The sequence below is a fragment of the Ascaphus truei genome, chromosome 15 (assembly GCF_040206685.1).
Source record: "Ascaphus truei isolate aAscTru1 chromosome 15, aAscTru1.hap1, whole genome shotgun sequence".
NCBI classification, from domain to species: domain Eukaryota; kingdom Metazoa; phylum Chordata; class Amphibia; order Anura; family Ascaphidae; genus Ascaphus; species Ascaphus truei.
Genome location: NC_134497.1, coordinates 42677732 through 42702291, shown reverse-complemented (window position 1 = coordinate 42702291; position 24560 = coordinate 42677732). Strand labels below are relative to the sequence as shown.

Here is a 24560-nt window from a genome sequence, read left to right as displayed (position 1 = left end):
TAAAGCTCACAATTGTTCTATCAATAAAATGGCACTGTCACTAAATGTTTGCCTACGTGGCGAACAATGCGCAAGCAACTTTTAAAAAAAGCGATATTGCAAGTCCATCCAAATTCCTTCTTTTGTCTTTTTCCGCTTGATGTCAAAGTTTCTTTTCTGGGGAAAAACAAACAAATATGCTATTATTACCAGTATTGCGCATGCGTCAAGTCGTGTCATTGAGAATTAAAGCAGCCGTTCAAGCAATATCCTGCATCTGTGTGTAGGATGTGAAGAAACTTCTGATTGGCTCTGACTCTTCCACCCAACCCTCTGCCTACATTTTTAAGCTGCAGCGTCACGTACTTCGACGGCCAATCAAATCATTCTTCAAAGTGCACTCAACAGAGAAACATCCCCCAACTCGCACACAGTATTGTCCCCTCAACTCGCACACAGTATTGTCCCCTCAACTCGCATACAGTATTGTATTGATGCACTGTAAAGTACGTACAGTATTGTTTAAAAAATAATTTTGTTTTGACACACGCAAGCTTGAACTGCAGCTCTAAACTTACAGTAATAATTCATTGTACTGTACAGTACAGTACAGTGTAATACAGTGTAGTACATTACTGTACTGTATATTTACCTTCATTATAAACTTGGCCAAACAGGAGGTGATGACTCACTGTGACTCCTCAAGGCTGCATTATAGTTGACAGGTGACAGCTGCTCTGGTACACTTGTAGTTGACAGCTGATGAAGCTGTAAATCATTTTGGTACTGGTAAATGCAAGTTTGCTGGTACCTGTATGCAAAATCATTCTCAGGCTGGAAATTTTCCAGGTATTCAGGCGGGGATAGGTACAAACGATTGCCGTTCACCAGGTTATCCCTGACTGTGGGACCGGCCGGTGCTGGTGCTGTTGACGGCACATTGCTGGATTGGGATTAACGATTCTTATATGGGTTAAAACCGAACTTTCATCTTTTGAAATTGCCATGATCAAACATACTGTGAAATTCTGGTATGACACACCAATACCCGCAAATCTCTCCGGCAGGAGCGGCAATGCGAAAAAAGCACTGATCGTTACTTAAGGTTTTACTTATCGCACGCTTCCACCCATGAACGTCTGGTGAAAACTTGTAAAAATCGTAATTCAAAATTAAATATTCATATACTTCAGATACAGTCGCCATTTTTTCTGCTGCAGCATTTATTGCCGAATATTTTAAAAATGCATAACTACAGTCAGGTTTTTTATACGCCTGTGGTGTAGCCATAATGTCCACTCAGCTAAGCAATTGTGCGGGGAAAGAAAAAGACACACATTGAGTATTTAAAGCTTTCTATTAAGAACGCCTAATTTGACAACGTCTTCAAAAAATCAAGGTCAATTCACAATGGGCCACTGTAAGTATGTACCAGTATAGACGTGGATGCTAACTGTTTTAAACACCTGCACCCAAACATTGTAGCAAAATAATGTATACTGTAGCACTGTACAAGGCACATTACAATTCATTAAATGCGTTAATTTCTCCCACCTGGCGGATACGCAAAGAATAGCAACCAAGTTATAATTCATAAACTTCTGCCACATGGCGGATATGCGAACAATTGCATCAAAAGAAACAATAAACCATAAAATTAAACAGATCAACCGCGTGCGGTTGCCCGGTGCCGGATTGCGTGAATGCGGCATGAATAGTGGTCAAAACGCAGAAATACCGAATGGAATACAGCGGTAAACACGAAAACTGATTTGAGATCCGTTCGAATAACGGCCGTCCCCATATATGCGGTCTCTCCCCTGTGTGTCCTCATGTGTGTGTTCAGGATGGATAATCTACTAAATCCATTCCCACATTCCCCACAGATGCGGTCTCTCCCCGTGTGTGTCCTTATGTGTGTGTTCAGGTTGGATAATCGACGAAATCCCTTCCCACATTCCCCACATACATGTCTCTCCTGTGTGTGTTCTCTTGTGTGTGTCCAGGATGGATAAATCACTAAATCCCCTCCCATATGCCACACATACATTCGGTCTCTCCCCTGTGTGTGTCCTGGTTGGATAACCGATTAAATCCCTTCCCACATACATGCGGTCTCTCCCCTGTGTGTCCTCATGTGTGTGTTCAGGTTTGATAATCGACTAAATCTGTTCCCACATTCCCCACATACATGCGGTCTCTCCCCTGTGTGTGTCCTCATGTGTGTGTTCAGGCTGGATGACACACTAAATCCCTTCCCACATTCCCCACACACATGCGGTCTCTCCCCTGTGTGTGTCCTCATGTGTGTGTTCAGGGTGGATAATCGACTAAATCCATTCCCACATTTCCCACATACATGCGGTCTCTCCCCTGTGTGGGTCCTCATGTGTGTGTTCAGGCTGGATGACACACTAAATCCCTTCCCACATTCCCCACATACATGCGGTCTCTCACCTCTGTGTGTCCTCATGTGTGTGTTCAGGCTGTATAACTGACTAAATCCCTTCCCACATTCCCCACATACATGCGGTCTCTCCCCTGTGTGTGTGCTCATGTGTGTGTTCAGGGTGGATAATCGACTAAATCCATTCCCACATTTCCCACATACATGCGGTCTCTCCCCTGTGTGGGTCCTCATGTGTGTGTTCAGGCTGGATGACACACTAAATCCCTTCCCACATTCCCCACATACATGCAGTCTCTCACCTCTGTGTGTCCTCATGTGTGTTTTCAAGCGCGATAACTGACTAAATCCCTTCCCACATTCCCCACATACATGCGGTCTCTCCCCTGTGTGTGTGCTCATGTGTGTGTTCAGGTTGGATGACAAACTAAATCCCTTCCCACATTCCCCACATACATGCGGTCTCTCCCCTGTGTGTGTCCTCACGTGTGTGTTCAAGCTGGATAACTGACTAAATCCCTTCCCACATTCCCCACATACATGCGGTCTCTCCCCTGTGTGTGTCCTCTTGTGTATGTTCAGGTGGCATAACCTACTAAATCCCTTCCCACATTCCCCACATACATGCAGTCTCTCCCCTTTGTGTGTCCTCATGTGTGTGTCCAGGCTGGATAAATCACTAAATCCCCTCCCACATTCCACACATACATGTGGTCTCTCCCCTGTGTGTGTCCTCTGGTGTGTGTTCAGGTTAAATAATCGACTAAATCCCTTCCCACATTCCCCACATACATGCGGTCTCTCCCCTGTGTGTGTCCTCACATGTGTGTTCAGGCTGGATAACTGACTAAATCTCTTCCCACATTCCCCACATACATGTGGTCTCTCCCCTGTGTGTGCCCTCATGTGTGTGTTCAGGCTGGATGACATACTAAATCCTTTCCCACATTCCCCACATACATGCGGTCTCTCCCCTGTGTGTGTCCTCATGTGTGTGTTCAGGCTGGATGACAAACTAAATCCCTTCCCACATTCCCCACATACATGCGGTCTCTCCCCTGTGTGTGTCCTCATGTGTGTGTTCAGGCTGGATGACAAACTAAATCCCTTCCCACATTCCCCACATACATGCGGTCTCTCCCCTGTGTGTGTCCTCATATGTGTGTTCAGGCTGGATAACTGACCAAATCCCTTCCCACATTGCCCACATACATGCGGTCTCTCCCCTGTGTGTGTCCTCATATGTGTGTTCAGGTTGAATAACCGACTAAATCTGTTCCCACATTCCCCACATACATGCGGTCTCTCCCCTGTGTGTGTGCTCATGTGTTTGTTCAGGTTGGATGACACACTAAATCCCTTCCCACATTCCCCACATACATGCGGTCTCTCTCCTGTGTGTGTCCTCTTGTGTGTGTCCAGGCTCAATAAGTCACTAAATCCCTTCCCACATTCATGTGGTCTCTCTCCGGTCTGTGTCCTCTTCTGTAGGTTCTGGTCTGATAACCAAGTCAGAATCTTCCCACTTTCTCCAAGATCTTTTCCTGTGGCATCTGCTAATATATATTTTTGGGAATGTGAAGCAGTTACATTGTTTATTAATTGCCTTGACTGGTTGGAAGATGCATTTTCTGTCATATTTATTGGAATGTTGCAAGATTGTTCTGTCCTCATCTTTTCCATATACTCATTTGGGTGTTTGAACTTCAGATGTTTGAGGAGGTTATCCTGACTGCTAAAAGCAACGTTGCAGTGTTGTCATGGGTGGATAATTGGAGCTTGTCTTTGTACTAGATGAGACAAAAAAAAGTAACTGTTATACAAACTGTCTTACAAAAGGCCATGAAGGAGAGGCAAGTTGGCATATCACAAAAAGTTCAGGATGAAAGTAAACTGTAGATGTACTGTACATTGTAAAAATGAAGGGTTTAGCACAACATGTGCAGCATTAAGGCAGGGAGAGAAGATGTAGTGGATCATACATTTAAAGTGGATCATAATATTTAACGATTTAAAAGGAAATCTCACTAGCTGCAAAACACCAATTAAAGTGGCAGACATTTTTACAAATCCTTTGAAAGATGCTAAGTTAATAGTTTCAGTTGTGAAGGTATAATGAAACTGTTTGTACAATGAATAGAACTAGTGTCTCAATAGAACTAGTGTCTCATTAGAATCTCACATATCAGTAACCGGGTGTTTCCGTTACCGCACCATGTACCAGGTCTCTAATAGTTATAATAGACGAAAAAAGGAAGGAAAAAACGGAGCACTAAATCCAAAATTGGTTGAGCCAAAATAAGGTACAAGGATGCGTTCCCATAATAAAAATAGCTTATTTAATGAATAAGAGCAAAAAACAACCACACCAACGCGTTTCGGACAAACACAAGTCCTTTCTCAAGGTGAATAACCACTCACCCATATGGAGTGTTATTTATATAAAAATACTCACCCGCGCGCGCCAATCGCCACCATTTCCGCATACGTCACTAATTGGGACGTCATGCGTCATCACGTAAACATACGTCACTCTCCCGCGCGAAGCAAAACACCATGGCGCCTACTGAGGGGATCGGAAAGAGACTCACCGCCCCTTGAGGTCAATGGGCTCATCCGCATCCACCACAGGCTGCGACCCGTGTGTGACTACCGCGCGTATGGGGACGGGACGCACATATCACGTGGTGATCGGCGTGGGCGCGTCACTGGGCCTGTACAAAAAAAAATTACAAAAGATTACAACTTTATTAGTCAAAGACACTCCGAAATGGGGACAAACGTCAATAAAAAATACAGAATGACAGAAAAAATGTATACAAAGCATACAAACAGACATATTAAAAAAAAGGATAAACAATCCAATAAATGTTAATTAAACTTATCTTGACGTCGACCATAGGTATCTGAGTAGCAATGGTTATGCATAGGGTAATCTGATGGTGATCATGTAACATGTTGATAAATTAATAAGTATCACTGTAGCATTTTTATAAAAACTGTTGTCACTAAAATGATCATACCCAAAGTAGCATAAAAAGGTTCTAGAGACTGATTATTTTAAACCGATAACAAATGTGCTTCCAAACAGACCAATTATAATGCTGAATGGTATATCAAAACAATATCTAATTGTGGCTCTAAATATATTATGAACAGTATATTATCGCATAAATCATTATAAATAATAGTGCGATTCTTTTAAGAATAAATTGTATACCACAATTGATAGTTTTCAGATATTCTGTATTGAAGGACTAGTATCCTGTAGGGAACTAATGAAGTATGGCAATACTATAAAAAAACTTTTAATGATTCATATCTAGTATCACAGAAATCGAAAAATGGGACCCACAATGGAACTTACATTGTTAGGTGTCAAAAAGTAATGGTCCTATGTCCCAGTCAGAATTCAAACCATGAGGAGTACGTGTTTGCAACATAAAGATCCAAAATAATTCTCTTTAATTGAGAATATTCAGTCTGTTCCCTCCTCTAACTGGGCAAGGTATGTGTTCTATACCCTGAAATGTAAAATTATTAATGTTGCCCATGTTGCAGTTGGCAAAGTGTAGGGACACTGGATGGTTGGTATCCTTTTTGATAATGAGGCGTAGGTGTTCAAAAATGCGAACCTTCATGCACCTGATGGTTCGACCAATGTATTGTTTACCGCAACCACATTTTAACAGATAGACCACAAAAGTGGTATCACAATTAATAAAAGAAGTAACCCGAAATTTGTTACCCGTTCTATGTGAACAAAACTCGGAACCTTGTTCCATATATTTACACGCCTTGCATTTGGAGCAGATAAAACTACCCCTGGGTAATTTATTGGGTAAATTTCTTTCTGTAGAAAACATGCTCGCGGAGATATGGTTGGCAATTGTTTTTGCCCTTCTGTAAACGAACCTCGGACCCTCTTCATGAATGGACTGTAAGACCGGATCAGCAGCTAACACTGCCCAATGTTTTTTTACTATGTTTTTGATAATCATAGCCTGATTGCTATGTTGTATAATAAAATAAGGTGATTGTGAATTACTTGCTTGTCTTTTCCCTGACCTAACCAATAGAGTATTTCGGTCTATCGTTTGTACCTCCTGAAAGGCTTTATCCAAGTCTTTTTTGGAATAGCCTCTGGCCTTGAACCGCTCAATCAGCTTCTCAGATTCAATGATAAAGTCCTCGTTGTTAGTGCAAATTCTTTTTAGTCTAATCATTTGGCCTTTTGGTATCCCTTTTATAAGTGATCTTGGGTGGCAGCTGTCAGCCCGCAGAAATGTATTGCGAGAGTTAATTTTACGAAACACCGTGGCAGTGATGTTTTTGTGCATATCAATTGATAATAATAAATCTAAATAGTGAATGTGGTGAAAATCATAACTGGCCGTGAATTTTAGGTTTAATTCATTGTTGTTAAGGTGCTCAATAAACAATAATAGTGAGTGCTCATCCCCATTCCAAATAAAAATCAGGTCATCAATAAACCGTTTGTAGAAAGTGATAAAGTGTCTAAAGGGATTTCTATCTCCAAACACGTGGATAGACTCCCACCAACCTAAAAAAAGGTTGGCATAGGAGGGGGCAAAGCTTGTGCCCATGGCGGTACCACGTGTCTGGAGATAGAAATCGCCGTCAAACATAAAATAGTTGTGAGTTAACAAAAATTGTATTGCAGTAAGAATAAACGTGCTCTGTGCTGGTGATAAATCAGAATGTTGTAAATAAAATCTGACAGCTGCCAACCCCTGATCATGTACTATTACCGTGTACAATGACGTGATGTCTAAAGTAAGCCAAATGAAATTACTTTCCCAGCTGATGGAGTTTAATTGAGTCTGGAGATCGCCACTGTCCTTGATATATGAAGGTAACAACTGCACCAACTCCTGCAAGAAATGATCAACATATTTCGAAACACCATCTCCCAAAGATCCAATGCTGGAGACAATTGGCCTCCCAGGTGGGGAGACCAATGTCTTATGGACCTTTGGGAGATGGTGAAAAATAGGTATAATAGGATAAGGACGGAATAGAAATTCCAGCTCCTTGGCATCTATGGCGCCCAATATGGAGCCGTCATCCAAAAGTGTTCTGAGTTCCCCAACAAAAGTAGTAGTTGGGTCCCCTCTTAATGGAACATATGAATTTATATCATGTAATTGTCGGAGTGCCTCCGCTTTGTAATCAATTTTATTTAGGACGACTATTGCCCCTCCCTTGTCGGCGCCCTTAATAACCAGGGAGGTATTGGCCTTAAGTTTGTAAAGTGCCGATCTCTCAGATGGTGTAAGGTTATCTATTTTTTGATGTAAGGGTGAAACAGAAAATGTGTAACCTCTAGACAAAATGGTTAGGTCACGTTCCACAAGTTGCTCAAAAGTGGCTAAACAATTACCCTTCATGTGTGTAGGATAGAAAACCGACTTGTTTCTGAAACCAGAACTTCTTCTACCTAAAAAGGATGAAGGAATATCAACATCGTCAATATTTTGAATCATTAGATCTTTCATATCCTGAGCACAACAGTGTTCACTAAAACTAAATTGTTTAACCTCTTGAATTTTCTCATCAACCATGGGGACAGTAGCAATAGTAGAGACAGATTGATTAGTGCAAGTAGATGCTGATTGGTTAACATTTTCTTTGTTATAAAACTTTTTTAACGTTAACTTACGTACATACTTATTCAGGTCAATAATGGTTTCAAACAGTTTGAAGTCGCTACAAGGAGCAAATTTAAGGCCCTTGTCAAGTACTGATAATTCAGCTTGACTAAGAACCGTATCTGAAAGATTGATAACCCCAGTATGTTCAATTAGAAGTTCTTTTTGCGTTTCTGTGGGTTTTTTATGTCTCCTTTTCTGACTCCTCCTTGTGCGTCTGTACTGACCCTGTTTTTTGACCCGAAGAAGGTTCTCGATTCAAATTCGGGCTCCCCCTGCATCGTATGGTTTGAAGATGTAGCCCCTCTATGTCCATTATGTCTATCTGTGGGACGATCAAAGGTTGGGTCTTTATCATTATTTGACTTGCGTCTGGAGCCATAATCGGTGTCTGAACCCTCAGATTCTGCACTCGCTGATGTTGTAAATGATATATTTTTCTTCAGAATAGATTTCTGATGTTGTTGTCCCTTCCCCTTGTTGGACTTATTGGGAGTTGAGGAGTTAAATTTCTTAGGGCGAGGGGGCTTCTGCCAAACATAAACCTGATTACGAATGTAATCTTGTTTGTCCCTTTCAAATTTCACTTGTTTTTTGGACATAAGTTCCTTTTCCATGCTTTTAATGTTGTCAGATAAAATGTGGTCTAGATCATCAAAACCCTCCATATCCTTGTATTGGCATAACTCCTTCTGGAGAGAGGATATTTCTTCATCTATGGTGGATTTTTCTTTTGTTTTGGCTTTGATGATTAGATCAATGAGGGTGAAGGAACAGATATTTAAAGCTTCCTTCCACTTGGATTCAAACTCTTGGTTAATGAAGCCAAATGTAGGTGATTTTTTTACTCGTAAGCCCCTCGGTATCCTCTGTGTGGTTACATAATTTTGGAGAGAGATAATGTCCCACCACAGTCGTATCTTTGTTGATAAAATCTTTTCCAATTTAGAAAAATGAATTTTTAAATCCGACACATCCTCACATTCTAATTCTAAAGTGTTGTCAAACACTTGTTGTGCCTTCTTGACTCGATATGAATTGTCTGTACATTTAAAAGCAAATTGAACAGGAATATCTGTATCGGTTTCACAATCAGTCTCTATGAGCTCCTGATCCATCTTGTAGTTATGAATAAGATGTTGTGTGAACAACAAAAACTACAAAAAGCTAAAGGGATAACGCACCTTGATAGATAAATTAATGCTGATTCGAGCTACCCCACAACTGATATATATGAAAAATATGTTGTATGGTGCTCAATGAAAAACAGCAAAAAAACAAAATGAATATTGAAAAACGGAATTAACCCAATAAGTGAAGATAACAAATGATTCCAAAAGATGTAGACTGGTAAACTGTGATCCCACGTAGCACTGAGGTAAGGATACAGTAATGTTAACACCTGCTGGTGACCAGTATTGTAAACATCAAATAGTTATAACTGAAATCCAATATAATGGACAAACTGGAATAGACTCACATTGGGATGGTGATCCACGATTGACAGCAAGTCCAGATGTAGCCAGCAGTCCAGGGGTTAATTGTGCCTCCGTCTGTGGATGGATACAATAGACGAAAAAAGGAAGGAAAAAACGGAGCACTAAATCCAAAATTGGTTGAGCCAAAATAAGGTACAAGGATGCGTTCCCATAATAAAAATAGCTTATTTAATGAATAAGAGCAAAAAACAACCACACCAACGCGTTTCGGACAAACACAAGTCCTTTCTCAAGGTGAATAACCACTCACCCATATGGAGTGTTATTTATATAAAAATACTCACCCGCGCGCGCCAATCGCCACCATTTCCGCATACGTCACTAATTGGGACGTCATGCGTCATCACGTAAACATACGTCACTCTCCCGCGCGAAGCAAAACACCATGGCGCCTACTGAGGGGATCGGAAAGAGACTCACCGCCCCTTGAGGTCAATGGGCTCATCCGCATCCACCACAGGCTGCGACCCGTGTGTGACTACCGCGCGTATGGGGACGGGACGCACATATCACGTGGTGATCGGCGTGGGCGCGTCACTGGGCCTGTACAAAAAAAAATTACAAAAGATTACAACTTTATTAGTCAAAGACACTCCGAAATGGGGACAAACGTCAATAAAAAATACAGAATGACAGAAAAAATGTATACAAAGCATACAAACAGACATATTAAAAAAAAGGATAAACAATCCAATAAATGTTAATTAAACTTATCTTGACGTCGACCATAGGTATCTGAGTAGCAATGGTTATGCATAGGGTAATCTGATGGTGATCATGTAACATGTTGATAAATTAATAAGTATCACTGTAGCATTTTTATAAAAACTGTTGTCACTAAAATGATCATACCCAAAGTAGCATAAAAAGGTTCTAGAGACTGATTATTTTAAACCGATAACAAATGTGCTTCCAAACAGACCAATTATAATGCTGAATGGTATATCAAAACAATATCTAATTGTGGCTCTAAATATATTATGAACAGTATATTATCGCATAAATCATTATAAATAATAGTGCGATTCTTTTAAGAATAAATTGTATACCACAATTGATAGTTTTCAGATATTCTGTATTGAAGGACTAGTATCCTGTAGGGAACTAATGAAGTATGGCAATACTATACAAAAAACTTTTAATGATTCATATCTAGTATCACAGAAATCGAAAAATGGGACCCACAATGGAACTTACATTGTTAGGTGTCAAAAAGTAATGGTCCTATGTCCCAGTCAGAATTCAAACCATGAGGAGTACGTGTTTGCAACATAAAGATCCAAAATAATTCTCTTTTATTGAGAATATTCAGTCTGTTCCCTCCTCTAACTGGGCAAGGTATGTGTTCTATACCCTGAAATGTAAAATTATTAATGTTGCCCATGTTGCAGTTGGCAAAGTGTAGGGACACTGGATGGTTGGTATCCTTTTTGATAATGAGGCGTAGGTGTTCAAAAATGCGAACCTTCATGCACCTGATGGTTCGACCAATGTATTGTTTACCGCAACCACATTTTAACAGATAGACCACAAAAGTGGTATCACAATTAATAAAAGAAGTAACCCGAAATTTGTTACCCGTTCTATGTGAACAAAACTCGGAACCTTGTTCCATATATTTACACGCCTTGCATTTGGAGCAGATAAAACTACCCCTGGGTAATTTATTGGGTAAATTTCTTTCTGTAGAAAACATGCTCGCGGAGATATGGTTGGCAATTGTTTTTGCCCTTCTGTAAACGAACCTCGGACCCTCTTCATGAATGGACTGTAAGACCGGATCAGCAGCTAACACTGCCCAATGTTTTTTTACTATGTTTTTGATAATCATAGCCTGATTGCTATGTTGTATAATAAAATAAGGTGATTGTGAATTACTTGCTTGTCTTTTCCCTGACCTAACCAATAGAGTATTTCGGTCTATCGTTTGTACCTCCTGAAAGGCTTTATCCAAGTCTTTTTTGGAATAGCCTCTGGCCTTGAACCGCTCAATCAGCTTCTCAGATTCAATGATAAAGTCCTCGTTGTTAGTGCAAATTCTTTTTAGTCTAATCATTTGGCCTTTTGGTATCCCTTTTATAAGTGATCTTGGGTGGCAGCTGTCAGCCCGCAGAAATGTATTGCGAGAGTTAATTTTACGAAACACCGTGGCAGTGATGTTTTTGTGCATATCAATTGATAATAATAAATCTAAATAGTGAATGTGGTGAAAATCATAACTGGCCGTGAATTTTAGGTTTAATTCATTGTTGTTAAGGTGCTCAATAAACAATAATAGTGAGTGCTCATCCCCATTCCAAATAAAAATCAGGTCATCAATAAACCGTTTGTAGAAAGTGATAAAGTGTCTAAAGGGATTTCTATCTCCAAACACGTGGATAGACTCCCACCAACCTAAAAAAAGGTTGGCATAGGAGGGGGCAAAGCTTGTGCCCATGGCGGTACCACGTGTCTGGAGATAGAAATCGCCGTCAAACATAAAATAGTTGTGAGTTAACAAAAATTGTATTGCAGTAAGAATAAACGTGCTCTGTGCTGGTGATAAATCAGAATGTTGTAAATAAAATCTGACAGCTGCCAACCCCTGATCATGTACTATTACCGTGTACAATGACGTGATGTCTAAAGTAAGCCAAATGAAATTACTTTCCCAGCTGATGGAGTTTAATTGAGTCTGGAGATCGCCACTGTCCTTGATATATGAAGGTAACAACTGCACCAACTCCTGCAAGAAATGATCAACATATTTCGAAACACCATCTCCCAAAGATCCAATGCTGGAGACAATTGGCCTCCCAGGTGGGGAGACCAATGTCTTATGGACCTTTGGGAGATGGTGAAAAATAGGTATAATAGGATAAGGACGGAATAGAAATTCCAGCTCCTTGGCATCTATGGCGCCCAATATGGAGCCGTCATCCAAAAGTGTTCTGAGTTCCCCAACAAAAGTAGTAGTTGGGTCCCCTCTTAATGGAACATATGAATTTATATCATGTAATTGTCGGAGTGCCTCCGCTTTGTAATCAATTTTATTTAGGACGACTATTGCCCCTCCCTTGTCGGCGCCCTTAATAACCAGGGAGGTATTGGCCTTAAGTTTGTAAAGTGCCGATCTCTCAGATGGTGTAAGGTTATCTATTTTTTGATGTAAGGGTGAAACAGAAAATGTGTAACCTCTAGACAAAATGGTTAGGTCACGTTCCACAAGTTGCTCAAAAGTGGCTAAACAATTACCCTTCATGTGTGTAGGATAGAAAACCGACTTGTTTCTGAAACCAGAACTTCTTCTACCTAAAAAGGATGAAGGAATATCAACATCGTCAATATTTTGAATCATTAGATCTTTCATATCCTGAGCACAACAGTGTTCACTAAAACTAAATTGTTTAACCTCTTGAATTTTCTCATCAACCATGGGGACAGTAGCAATAGTAGAGACAGATTGATTAGTGCAAGTAGATGCTGATTGGTTAACATTTTCTTTGTTATAAAACTTTTTTAACGTTAACTTACGTACATACTTATTCAGGTCAATAATGGTTTCAAACAGTTTGAAGTCGCTACAAGGAGCAAATTTAAGGCCCTTGTCAAGTACTGATAATTCAGCTTGACTAAGAACCGTATCTGAAAGATTGATAACCCCAGTATGTTCAATTAGAAGTTCTTTTTGCGTTTCTGTGGGTTTTTTATGTCTCCTTTTCTGACTCCTCCTTGTGCGTCTGTACTGACCCTGTTTTTTGACCCGAAGAAGGTTCTCGATTCAAATTCGGGCTCCCCCTGCATCGTATGGTTTGAAGATGTAGCCCCTCTATGTCCATTATGTCTATCTGTGGGACGATCAAAGGTTGGGTCTTTATCATTATTTGACTTGCGTCTGGAGCCATAATCGGTGTCTGAACCCTCAGATTCTGCACTCGCTGATGTTGTAAATGATATATTTTTCTTCAGAATAGATTTCTGATGTTGTTGTCCCTTCCCCTTGTTGGACTTATTGGGAGTTGAGGAGTTAAATTTCTTAGGGCGAGGGGGCTTCTGCCAAACATAAACCTGATTACGAATGTAATCTTGTTTGTCCCTTTCAAATTTCACTTGTTTTTTGGACATAAGTTCCTTTTCCATGCTTTTAATGTTGTCAGATAAAATGTGGTCTAGATCATCAAAACCCTCCATATCCTTGTATTGGCATAACTCCTTCTGGAGAGAGGATATTTCTTCATCTATGGTGGATTTTTCTTTTGTTTTGGCTTTGATGATTAGATCAATGAGGGTGAAGGAACAGATATTTAAAGCTTCCTTCCACTTGGATTCAAACTCTTGGTTAATGAAGCCAAATGTAGGTGATTTTTTTACTCGTAAGCCCCTCGGTATCCTCTGTGTGGTTACATAATTTTGGAGAGAGATAATGTCCCACCACAGTCGTATCTTTGTTGATAAAATCTTTTCCAATTTAGAAAAATGAATTTTTAAATCCGACACATCCTCACATTCTAATTCTAAAGTGTTGTCAAACACTTGTTGTGCCTTCTTGACTCGATATGAATTGTCTGTACATTTAAAAGCAAATTGAACAGGAATATCTGTATCGGTTTCACAATCAGTCTCTATGAGCTCCTGATCCATCTTGTAGTTATGAATAAGATGTTGTGTGAACAACAAAAACTACAAAAAGCTAAAGGGATAACGCACCTTGATAGATAAATTAATGCTGATTCGAGCTACCCCACAACTGATATATATGAAAAATATGTTGTATGGTGCTCAATGAAAAACAGCAAAAAAACAAAATGAATATTGAAAAACGGAATTAACCCAATAAGTGAAGATAACAAATGATTCCAAAAGATGTAGACTGGTAAACTGTGATCCCACGTAGCACTGAGGTAAGGATACAGTAATGTTAACACCTGCTGGTGACCAGTATTGTAAACATCAAATAGTTATAACTGAAATCCAATATAATGGACAAACTGGAATAGACTCACATTGGGATGGTGATCCACGATTGACAGCAAGTCCAGATGTAGCCAGCAGTCCAGGGGTTAATTGTGCCTCCGTCTGTGGATGGATACAATAGACGAAAAAAGGAAGGAAAAAACGGAGCACTAAATCCAAAATTGGTTGAGCCAAAATAAGGTACAAGGATGCGTTCCCATAATAAAAATAGCTTATTTAATGAATAAGAGCAAAAAACAACCACACCAACGCGTTTCGGACAAACACAAGTCCTTTCTCAAGGTGAATAACCACTCACCCATATGGAGTGTTATTTATATAAAAATACTCACCCGCGCGCGCCAATCGCCACCATTTCCGCATACGTCACTAATTGGGACGTCATGCGTCATCACGTAAACATACGTCACTCTCCCGCGCGAAGCAAAACACCATGGCGCCTACTGAGGGGATCGGAAAGAGACTCACCGCCCCTTGAGGTCAATGGGCTCATCCGCATCCACCACAGGCTGCGACCCGTGTGTGACTACCGCGCGTATGGGGACGGGACGCACATATCACGTGGTGATCGGCGTGGGCGCGTCACTGGGCCTGTACAAAAAAAAATTACAAAAGATTACAACTTTATTAGTCAAAGACACTCCGAAATGGGGACAAACGTCAATAAAAAATACAGAATGACAGAAAAAATGTATACAAAGCATACAAACAGACATATTAAAAAAAAGGATAAACAATCCAATAAATGTTAATTAAACTTATCTTGACGTCGACCATAGGTATCTGAGTAGCAATGGTTATGCATAGGGTAATCTGATGGTGATCATGTAACATGTTGATAAATTAATAAGTATCACTGTAGCATTTTTATAAAAACTGTTGTCACTAAAATGATCATACCCAAAGTAGCATAAAAAGGTTCTAGAGACTGATTATTTTAAACCGATAACAAATGTGCTTCCAAACAGACCAATTATAATGCTGAATGGTATATCAAAACAATATCTAATTGTGGCTCTAAATATATTATGAACAGTATATTATCGCATAAATCATTATAAATAATAGTGCGATTCTTTTAAGAATAAATTGTATACCACAATTGATAGTTTTCAGATATTCTGTATTGAAGGACTAGTATCCTGTAGGGAACTAATGAAGTATGGCAATACTATACAAAAAACTTTTAATGATTCATATCTAGTATCACAGAAATCGAAAAATGGGACCCACAATGGAACTTACATTGTTAGGTGTCAAAAAGTAATGGTCCTATGTCCCAGTCAGAATTCAAACCATGAGGAGTACGTGTTTGCAACATAAAGATCCAAAATAATTCTCTTTTATTGAGAATATTCAGTCTGTTCCCTCCTCTAACTGGGCAAGGTATGTGTTCTATACCCTGAAATGTAAAATTATTAATGTTGCCCATGTTGCAGTTGGCAAAGTGTAGGGACACTGGATGGTTGGTATCCTTTTTGATAATGAGGCGTAGGTGTTCAAAAATGCGAACCTTCATGCACCTGATGGTTCGACCAATGTATTGTTTACCGCAACCACATTTTAACAGATAGACCACAAAAGTGGTATCACAATTAATAAAAGAAGTAACCCGAAATTTGTTACCCGTTCTATGTGAACAAAACTCGGAACCTTGTTCCATATATTTACACGCCTTGCATTTGGAGCAGATAAAACTACCCCTGGGTAATTTATTGGGTAAATTTCTTTCTGTAGAAAACATGCTCGCGGAGATATGGTTGGCAATTGTTTTTGCCCTTCTGTAAACGAACCTCGGACCCTCTTCATGAATGGACTGTAAGACCGGATCAGCAGCTAACACTGCCCAATGTTTTTTTACTATGTTTTTGATAATCATAGCCTGATTGCTATGTTGTATAATAAAATAAGGTGATTGTGAATTACTTGCTTGTCTTTTCCCTGACCTAACCAATAGAGTATTTCGGTCTATCGTTTGTACCTCCTGAAAGGCTTTATCCAAGTCTTTTTTGGAATAGCCTCTGGCCTTGAACCGCTCAATCAGCTTCTCAGATTCAATGATAAAGTCCTCGTTGTTAGTGCAAATTCTTTTTAGTCTAATCATTTGGCCTTTTGGTATCCCTTTTATAAGTGATCTTGGGTGGCAGCTGTCAGCCCGCAGAAATGTATTGCGAGAGTTAATTTTACGAAACACCGTGGCAGTGATGTTTTTGTGCATATCAATTGATAATAATAAATCTAAATAGTGAATGTGGTGAAAATCATAACTGGCCGTGAATTTTAGGTTTAATTCATTGTTGTTAAGGTGCTCAATAAACAATAATAGTGAGTGCTCATCCCCATTCCAAATAAAAATCAGGTCATCAATAAACCGTTTGTAGAAAGTGATAAAGTGTCTAAAGGGATTTCTATCTCCAAACACGTGGATAGACTCCCACCAACCTAAAAAAAGGTTGGCATAGGAGGGGGCAAAGCTTGTGCCCATGGCGGTACCACGTGTCTGGAGATAGAAATCGCCGTCAAACATAAAATAGTTGTGAGTTAACAAAAATTGTATTGCAGTAAGAATAAACGTGCTCTGTGCTGGTGATAAATCAGAATGTTGTAAATAAAATCTGACAGCTGCCAACCCCTGATCATGTACTATTACCGTGTACAATGACGTGATGTCTAAAGTAAGCCAAATGAAATTACTTTCCCAGCTGATGGAGTTTAATTGAGTCTGGAGATCGCCACTGTCCTTGATATATGAAGGTAACAACTGCACCAACTCCTGCAAGAAATGATCAACATATTTCGAAACACCATCTCCCAAAGATCCAATGCTGGAGACAATTGGCCTCCCAGGTGGGGAGACCAATGTCTTATGGACCTTTGGGAGATGGTGAAAAATAGGTATAATAGGATAAGGACGGAATAGAAATTCCAGCTCCTGGGCATCTATGGCGCCCAATATGGAGCCGTCATCCAAAAGTGTTCTGAGTTCCCCAACAAAAGTAGTAGTTGGGTCCCCTCTTAATGGAACATATGAATTTATATCATGTAATTGTCGGAGTGCCTCCGCTTTGTAATCAATTTTATTTAGGACGACTATTGCCCCTCCCTTGTCGGCGCCCTTAATAACCAGGGAGGTATTGGCCTTAAGTTTGTAAAGTGCCGATCTCTCAGATGGTGTAAGGTTATCTATTTTTTGATGTAAGGGTGAAACAGAAAATGTGTAACCTCTAGACAAAATGGTTAGGTCACGTTCCACAAGTTGCTCAAAAGTGGCTAAACAATTACCCTTCATGTGTGTAGGATAGAAAACCGACTTGTTTCTGAAACCAGAACTTCTTCTACCTAAAAAGGATGAAGGAATATCAACATCGTCAATATTTTGAATCATTAGATCTTTCATATCCTGAGCACAACAGTGTTCACTAAAACTAAATTGTTTAACCTCTTGAATTTTCTCATCAACCATGGGGACAGTAGCAATAGTAGAGACAGATTGATTAGTGCAAGTAGATGCTGATTGGTTAACATTTTCTTTGTTATAAAACTTTTTTAACGTTAACTTACGTACATACTTATTCAGGTCAATAATGGTTTCAAACAGTTTGAAGTCGCTACAAGGAGCAAATTTAAGGCCCTTGTCAAGTACTGATAATTCAGCTTGACTAAGAACCGTATCTGAAAGATTGATAACCCCAGTATGTTCAATTAGAAGTTCTTTTTGCGTTTCTGTGGGTTTTTTATGTCTCCTTTTCTGACTCCTCCTTGTGCGTCTGTACTGACCCTGTTTTTTGACCCGAAGAAGGTTCTCGATTCAAATTCGGGCTCCCCCTGCATCGTATGGTTTGAAGATGTAGCCCCTCTATGTCCATTATGTCTATCTGTGGGACGATCAAAGGTTGGGTCTTTATCATTATTTGACTTGCGTCTGGAGCCATAATCGGTGTCTGAACCCTCAGATTCTGCACTCGCTGATGTTGTAAATGATATATTTTTCTTCAGAATAGATTTCTGATGTTGTTGTCCCTTCCCCTTGTTGGACTTATTGGGAGTTGAGGAGTTAAATTTCTTAGGGCGAGGGGGCTTCTGCCAAACATAAACCTGATTACGAATGTAATCTTGTTTGTCCCTTTCAAATTTCACTTGTTTTTTGGACATAAGTTCCTTTTCCATGCTTTTAATGTTGTCAGATAAAATGTGGTCTAGATCATCAAAACCCTCCATATCCTTGTATTGGCATAACTCCTTCTGGAGAGAGGATATTTCTTCATCTATGGTGGATTTTTCTTTTGTTTTGGCTTTGATGATTAGATCAATGAGGGTGAAGGAACAGATATTTAAAGCTTCCTTCCACTTGGATTCAAACTCTTGGTTAATGAAGCCAAATGTAGGTGATTTTTTTACTCGTAAGCCCCTCGGTATCCTCTGTGTGGTTACATAATTTTGGAGAGAGATAATGTCCCACCACAGTCGTATCTTTGTTGATAAAATCTTTTCCAATTTAGAAAAATGAATTTTTAAATCCGACACATCCTCACATTCTAATTCTAAAGTGTTGTCAAACACTTGTTGTGCCTTCTTGACTCGATATGAACAGGACAGCACAGTGGCGATCTCCAGACTCAATTAAACTCCATCAGCTGGGAAAGTAATTTCATTTGGCTTACTTTAGACATCACGTCATTGTACACGGTAATAGTACATGATCAGGGGTTGGCAGCTGTCAGATTTTATTTACAACATTCTGATTTATCACCAGCACAGAGCACGTTTATTCTTACTGCAATACAATTTTTGTTAACTCACAACTATTTTATGTTTGACGGCGATTTCTATCTCCAGACACGTGGTACCGCCATGGGCACAAGCTTTGCCCCCTCCTATGCCAACCTTTTTTTAGGTTGGTGGGAGTCTATCCACGTGTTTGGAGATAGAAATCCCTTTAGACACTTTATCACTTTCTACAAACGGTTTATTGATGACCTGATTTTTATTTGGAATGGGGATGAGCACTCACTATTATTGTTTATTGAGCACCTTAACAACAATGAATTAAACCTAAAATTCACGGCCAGTTATGATTTTCACCACATTCACTATTTAGATTTATTATTATCAATTGATATGCACAAAAACATCACTGCCACGGTGTTTCGTAAAATTAACTCTCGCAATACATTTCTGCGGGCTGACAGCTGCCACCCAAGATCACTTATAAAAGGGATACCAAAAGGCCAAATGATTAGACTAAAAAGAATTTGCACTAACAACGAGGACTTTATCATTGAATCTGAGAAGCTGATTGAGCGGTTCAAGGCCAGAGGCTATTCCAAAAAAGACTTGGATAAAGCCTTTCAGGAGGTACAAACGATAGACCGAAATACTCTATTGGTTAGGTCAGGGAAAAGACAAGCAAGTAATTCACAATCACCTTATTTTATTATACAACATAGCAATCAGGCTATGATTATCAAAAACATAGTAAAAAAACATTGGGCAGTGTTAGCTGCTGATCCGGTCTTACAGTCCATTCATGAAGAGGGTCCGAGGTTCGTTTACAGAAGGGCAAAAACAATTGCCAACCATATCTCCGCGAGCATGTTTTCTACAGAAAGAAATTTACCCAATAAATTACCCAGGGGTAGTTTTATCTGCTCCAAATGCAAGGCGTGTAAATATATGGAACAAGGTTCCGAGTTTTGTTCACATAGAACGGGTAACAAATTTCGGGTTACTTCTTTTATTAATTGTGATACCACTTTTGTGGTCTATCTGTTAAAATGTGGTTGCGGTAAACAATACATTGGTCGAACCATCAGGTGCATGAAGGTTCGCATTTTTGAACACCTACGCCTCATTATCAAAAAGGATACCAACCATCCAGTGTCCCTACACTTTGCCAACTGCAACATGGGCAACATTAATAATTTTACATTTCAGGGTATAGAACACATACCTTGCCCAGTTAGAGGAGGGAACAGACTGAATATTCTCAATAAAAGAGAATTATTTTGGATCTTTATGTTGCAAACACGTACTCCTCATGGTTTGAATTCTGACTGGGACATAGGACCATTACTTTTTGACACCTAACAATGTAAGTTCCATTGTGGGTCCCATTTTTCGATTTCTGTGATACTAGATATGAATCATTAAAAGTTTTTTGTATAGTATTGCCATACTTCATTAGTTCCCTACAGGATACTAGTCCTTCAATACAGAATATCTGAAAACTATCAATTGTGGTATACAATTTATTCTTAAAAGAATCGCACTATTATTTATAATGATTTATGCGATAATATACTGTTCATAATATATTTAGAGCCACAATTAGATATTGTTTTGATATACCATTCAGCATTATAATTGGTCTGTTTGGAAGCACATTTGTTATCGGTTTAAAATAATCAGTCTCTAGAACCTTTTTATGCTACTTTGGGTATGATCATTTTAGTGACAACAGTTTTTATAAAAATGCTACAGTGATACTTATTAATTTATCAACATGTTACATGATCACCATCAGATTACCCTATGCATAACCATTGCTACTCAGATACCTATGGTCGACGTCAAGATAAGTTTAATTAACATTTATTGGATTGTTTATCCTTTTTTTTAATATGTCTGTTTGTATGCTTTGTATACATTTTTTCTGTCATTCTGTATTTTTTATTGACGTTTGTCCCCATTTCGGAGTGTCTTTGACTAATAAAGTTGTAATCTTTTGTAATTTTTTTTTGTACAGGCCCAGTGACGCGCCCACGCCGATCACCACGTGATATGTGCGTCCCGTCCCCATACGCGCGGTAGTCACACACGGGTCGCAGCCTGTGGTGGATGCCGATGAGCCCATTGACCTCAAGGGGCGGTGAGTCTCTTTCCGATCCCCTCAGTAGGCGCCATGGTGTTTTGCTTCGCGCGGGAGAGTGACGTATGTTTACGTGATGACGCATGACGTCCCAATTAGTGACGTATGCGGAAATGGTGGCGATTGGCGCGCGCGGGTGAGTATTTTTATATAAATAACACTCCATATGGGTGAGTGGTTATTCACCTTGAGAAAGGACTTGTGTTTGTCCGAAACGCGTTGGTGTGGTTGTTTTTTGCTCTTATTCATTAAATAAGCTATTTTTATTATGGGAACGCATCCTTGTACCTTATTTTGGCTCAACCAATTTTGGATTTAGTGCTCCGTTTTTTCCTTCCATTTTTCGTCTATTGTATCCATCCACAGACGGAGGCACAATTAACCCCTGGACTGCTGGCTACATCTGGACTTGCTGTCAATCGTGGATCACCATCCCAATGTGAGTCTATTCCAGTTTGTCCATTATAATGGATTTCAGTTATAACTATTTGATGTTTACAATACTGGTCACCAGCAGGTGTTAACATTACTGTATCCTTACCTCAGTGCTACGTGGGATCACAGTTTACCAGTCTACATCTTTTGGAATCATTTGTTATCTTCACTTATTGGGTTAATTCCGTTTTTCAATATTCATTTTGTTTTTTTGCTGTTTTTCATTGAGCACCATACAACATATTTTTCTCTAATAGTTATAGGAGAACCCAACTTTCTGCTAAATCTCCATTGTTAAAATCAGGAACCAAATGCCCAATTATTGTAGTTGATATCACAGATGTTATTCAGACTTAATTAAGCTATAGTGAAAAAATGTGATTGTAATGGCGCTTACTTATTACAATGTCCTAAAAAAGTGAAATATGTATAACAATGTGTTTAAAAGCAAATGACAGAAATAATATCTATAACTTCAATTGCAATGTGAACTGTGATCTATTAGTTAATTATGTGATAAATCCACCACCCAGTTTAAAAGGTGTTAATAGAAAAGCTACTCAAAACCCTTATAAAGACTGTTCTTTTAGTCTTTTTGATTGCAAAATTCCTCAAAGATACAGGGGAGCGCCAATGTTCACGTGATTATATGAAAAAGAAAGATAAAGACAACATAGTGTGATACAGTCTCAGTTTTTTTCTTTCTAGTGAAGAAGGTAATCCACACACAATTTTCCTTTCAAAAATTAGGCATTACAGAGACACTTCTCTCTCTGTTTAGAGCAATGAGCATGGATATCCCTAGGTGTAGAACCCTTTCACATTTATCTCCACCACCGCACGAATACCCAGAAATAAGAAATACCAAAATTGCGCAATAACGTCTTAAAATGCATTGGAGATCATCACAGATAAAACATATGGCTATGCACTCACATAAGTAATAATAAGTACAGTTATTGTACGAAATCCCGATAGTTACAGCAATTCACCGGTACACAGTGTGTTTCTTCCCTCTGCTTCTCTGCTCCCATCTACGTCACATCCGGTTGACGCAGGGCTGTGGGCGGAAGTGCTGTAAGGGGGATCTCCGGCTGCCAGGACTTCGCAACTCCGACTTGCACAGACTGGATGCTAAACACAGGATTCTACGCGTTTCGTCGGTACGACTTCTTCAGGAATCCCTTAATTAAGCTATACCAATATTATCCAGTGAATTCCAGAACTGTATTAATTTTTTAATACAATTGTTTAAAGGTTTTTTATTTTTAGGGAACAAGGAGTCTGTACTTGAGTTTACTGATTCTCCCCCATACAAATATTGAATTTTATTAAACACTATGAGATAGATAAAGATATCATAGTGTTTAATAAAATGTCTAGTTTGCGCACACACACACACACACACACACACACACACACACACACACACACACAGTAACCCTGTCTACCCACGAGAGAAGACACAAAAGCATCAACACTCAGATATAGCAAATCAACATGTATTAGACAGTGACAAAACAGCACACTGAAAACCCAACGTTTCGGTCCTGGAAGGACCTTCCTCAGGGGGGTGCTAACAGACAATGACACCCAGAGAACATATATACCCCATAGTTCTACATGTGAAGACAATTAGAGGCAGCTAATTGGTCAATCCTAGAGCTCCATGAGTGCAGTCAGCTTTTGAGGTAGCGCGGCAGCCATCTTGGAAATCGGAGGACAAGGCAGTGCATCCTATTACGCATGCGCAGACGAGTACAGGCTCCCGGTAGACAAGAGAGATCCTAGTGTCCACTGTTGCTAGGAAATGCATGCGTGGCGTCAGTTGTCCTGGGAAGCCCGCTTGAACTGTATTTGCGCATGTGCACTTCTCCTGATCAGCACAGGAATGTCACGCCGACTTGGTACCCCATTCACTGTGAATTGCAGCAGCGTGGCAGCTCCTTAGAACAAATGACAGTGAGGGAACAAGTGAATATAACATAAGGGGAATAAAAACAATTTCCAAAGCTGAGGGTAACTGTTTGGATGACAAGGGGAGGGAAAGGGAAGGGAGGGGAAAAAAGAGGGTAGAGGAAAAACAACCATATGTACTAGGAAGTTAGAAATCGCATACAGGTTATATAATAGAACTCGATACTGCACCATAGAAGATCAATAAAGCAACTTCAATCTAATTGTGAGCATCTATACATTAATGGTGCAACAAAAGAATTGGCAAAAAAGCAAAAAAAAAGCGATCACAAAAAACATCCTAATTTAAAATCTTCATTAAGTCCTCGCGGAGCCATGGTATTAAGTTCAAAAATCATGCAGGTTTCCAGTTGTAACAGCAATTTGCCCGTCTCCTCCATGTGCTTGCATGATGGGCATGCATCGAAGCATTGCCAAGCTATGCTTGTGGTCTTTAAAATGTCTCGCTACAGGTTGTAATTTGAGATCCTCATTGTTCGTGCAATCGTGTAATGCCTTCCTGATGGAGGAGCGATGCAAGCTCATACGCTCCTTCAGCATGCGTGTGGTTTTATCGAAATAATACATGTCACATGGGCACCGGATGATATATACAACGAATTTACTCTCACAGTTCATGTAATCCTTTATTTTGATGGCTTTTCCACTGTGTGGATGGACGAAGCTTTCCCCTAACATCATGTGTCGGCAGTTTGTACAGCCATGACATTTATGAACACCGGGAGATTTGGAGAGCCAATTCGTAGGGCTGGCATATTTAGATACCGGAT

General features: G+C 39.6%; 1 protein-coding gene across 14 annotated transcripts in view; it reads right to left on the bottom strand.

The window, feature by feature from the left end:
• Positions 1–1317: 1317 nt before the first annotated feature.
• The window catches only part of LOC142466871 (uncharacterized), a 52510-nt gene continuing 29267 nt past the window's right edge, over positions 1318–24560 (bottom strand). For 5 of the 14 annotated variants that reach the window (XR_012788257.1, XR_012788254.1, XR_012788255.1 and 2 more), the window contains one exon: positions 4074–4176. Coding sequence is in view for 7 of the 14 variants with exons in the window: in XM_075572420.1 (XP_075428535.1) it covers positions 2069–4069 (2001 nt within the window). In the remaining 7 variants the exon portion in view is untranslated. Of the gene's footprint in view, positions 4177–4977; positions 5604–7790; positions 9497–9538; positions 14613–24560 lie in introns of those variants that run through there. The other 9 variants (XM_075572422.1, XM_075572418.1, XM_075572421.1 and 6 more) reach the window with 7 other exon arrangements.